The sequence below is a fragment of the Lathyrus oleraceus genome, chromosome 6 (genome assembly GCF_024323335.1).
Source record: "Lathyrus oleraceus cultivar Zhongwan6 chromosome 6, CAAS_Psat_ZW6_1.0, whole genome shotgun sequence".
NCBI lineage: Eukaryota > Viridiplantae > Streptophyta > Magnoliopsida > Fabales > Fabaceae > Lathyrus > Lathyrus oleraceus.
The window spans coordinates 355,790,939-355,793,542 of NC_066584.1; the positions used below are offsets into that span (position 1 = coordinate 355,790,939).

The 2,604-nt window shown below is 33.2% G+C and overlaps 1 protein-coding gene across 1 annotated transcript; it reads right to left on the reverse strand.

Annotated features, from left to right (window-relative positions):
- Positions 1–1,146: 1,146 nt before the first annotated feature.
- Positions 1,147–2,313, reverse strand: LOC127095612 (uncharacterized). Its single transcript, XM_051034282.1, has 4 exons — positions 2,116–2,313; positions 1,991–2,020; positions 1,667–1,719; positions 1,147–1,543 (listed from the first exon to the last, which is right to left on the reverse strand). The coding sequence occupies exons 1-4, from the start codon at positions 2,311–2,313 to the stop codon at positions 1,147–1,149; spliced, it is 678 nt and encodes a 225-aa protein (XP_050890239.1).
- Positions 2,314–2,604: the final 291 nt, after the last annotated feature.

The window sequence follows — 2,604 nt, forward strand, 5'->3', positions numbered from 1 at the left end:
TTTCTACCAAAAACTTCATCAGAATTGCTATAGCTACACATGACACCCTTTAAAGTTTTGTCAAGTGCTTCAAAACAATATTTGTGCGCCATTGGTGCCTCATCTCAAATAATCAACTTTGTTTGCCTAAGGAGTTCCACAACGTCATCATCATAATTAATCTTGCAAGTTAAATTATCCAAAGTTGGTACCGGTATTTTGATATTAGAATGTGTGGTTCTGCCCCCCAGGTAATAATAGATATGTTATTCCACTTGTTGCAATAGTTAAACAAATATCATGTTTAGACCTTAAAGAACTTGCAAGTGTTCTCCATATCTATGTTTTACTGGTACCCCCATAACCATGTAGGAAGAAAACACCTCATTTTTTACTGTTAACAACTGACATGATTTTCTCATAGATTTCGGCCTGCTCATCTTAAATATATAACACCAAAAAGTATACCGTCAGACTTGCCACATATATGTATATTAGAAGTTGCAATTGAAATAAATAATTGAACCACAAATGACTTGTTAAAGCTCTTAACAGATTACAAAATTCGGTCTTCATGGATTGCACGTCGTAACTCCTTTCTTAAAAAATGAGGAGATTTCCTAATTGTTGAAGAACATATCCACTTGTATATGGAATTGTTTTGAATTCGTTAATGCTTTTTCGGTTTGCTTGAAGTAGTGTTTCAATTGCAACCAGTGTTAAATTTTGTAATTTTGATTGACTCAAAATCAAGGCTGCAAGAAATGAGGAAGCGACAAGTTGAGGAAGCAACAAATTAAGTATTACATAAATATTAAATGAAAGTGATATAACATTGTCACAAATGAAAGAGGAATCAACTTTGTGCGAAACTTGTTAAAAGAGTCATAAAATAGAATGGAAAAAATAACAACAAAATTGTTATGACTGGAGCTCCAGACCTGAATTGTTTGTCAGTTATCTTTGTGTGACAGAAGGATAACAATAAAAAGCTTTCTAAGGAAATGTCTTAAACCCTATTGACTCGCTTCTTTAATATCCCCAATGTATTCTCTATCATCTTTAAGGAACCTTATTGCAAGGCAGGCTTCCCTAAAAGAATCATATTGAGTTTCACCAATCTTTACGATTTTCTCATAAGTTGTAGGTCCCTTAACAATAGTTAAATCAGGCGGAGGTAAAGCCTCTCTTTTGCGGCTTCCATATTATTTTTCTCTTTTCATAAACAAACTTGGTGGCAAATTGATCATATGTTAATTCTTTGGCCTCTTCATATTTCCCATTTGTAACTAACCAACAAGTGAACATAGATTCAGTAACATTTTCTTTTTCTAAAACATTTTCCATTCGGTCAAAATCTAAGTAGTACACAACTTTATCACCAATAAGATGGAAAAACATATGTTTGACAACTGTCTTCCTTCCATGAATCTTGTAAGAAAAAAATCTCCAATATGCTTCACTTGGAGAAACATATCTACAATATAGATATTGTTTGGCCTCATTAACATGGTAAGTATCATGCGATGATGCTCCTTTAGAACTAATTACGCTTGCAGTAATTCTATCACACCATTTGTGAATATACTTGAAAATATATTTGATTGAGGTACTTTGGTTGCACCATTCCATATTTATATGAGCTTGGTATTTCAATAGCAACCTTGTATTATATGGCATGGCATACCGATTGTCCAATTGAATACCATTTTTGTGAATAATGTGTGCTTGGATCTTCTTCTGTATAGTGGATAACCATCAACATCAATAATTGTATCCTCAACGAATTTCTTGGGAAAGTATTTTGAGAATTTTCTATTTTTCATACATGGAGATGATAACCGTGATAGACTGCATGCACCATGGATCATATGTTCCTTAACTAAGTTGTACAAAGTTGGATGAAGTTGAGGGTCTGGAATCTCATCACAAATAATGTTGTATATGTCAGAAGGTGTTGAATATTTACTTTGAGGATGCAAAAATATAAAAATGTGAGCATGTGACATACCTTTTGTTTGAAACTTAATCGTATACATAACTGAAACATAAAGGAAGATTCATAGAAATATTAAAAATATAATCATGAAGTATTTGAAAGTTTTATTTGAAGGTAGAAGACCTACAAGCCAAAACCTTTCCAAGTACATGTTGTTTTGTTATATCATTCATGAGTTCAACAAATTTGATTTTGAAGAGTTTAGAAATAATATCAGGGAGATCATGTGCCTTCAAATTCTTGGGGGACAATAATCGTGTAATCTCAGGCCAAGTAGGGTTGCAGGTAAATGTTAAAAATAAATCAGGAAATCCTAACTTACTTGAAATAGCCATACCATCAAAATAAAGTTGGTCCATATATCTCTTGATTCCCATAAAAGTAGATGACAACACGACCCACTTTCCTCCTTTGATCCTTTGGTCGTTCTGAGCAATGCCATATTACTCCTGCAAATTTTGATATTTGCCAACTCTTAATTTAGATTGATTCTTACTCAACCAATTAAGACATTCTGACTCCATCATTGTATACCCATCAACCAAAAATTGTTGGAAAAGTCGCCTGGAGTAGAGTAATCTTTTAGCTTCATTTGTGCGCTTCTGCAATCGAAATGATAACCAATC

Excerpts from the sequence above, each read along its gene's own strand:
- LOC127095612 (XM_051034282.1), bottom strand. The coding sequence starts at position 2,313 with ATGGCTATTTCAAGTAAGTTAGGATTTCCTGATTTATTTTTAACATTT. Across the intron at positions 2,021-2,115 it reads AACAACATGTACTTGGAAAG|TTATGTATACGATTAAGTTT; the intron begins GTTTTGGCTTGT and ends TTTATGTTTCAG. Across the intron at positions 1,720-1,990 it reads GATTAAGTTTCAAACAAAAG|AAGAAGATCCAAGCACACAT; the intron begins GTATGTCACATG and ends TCCACTATACAG.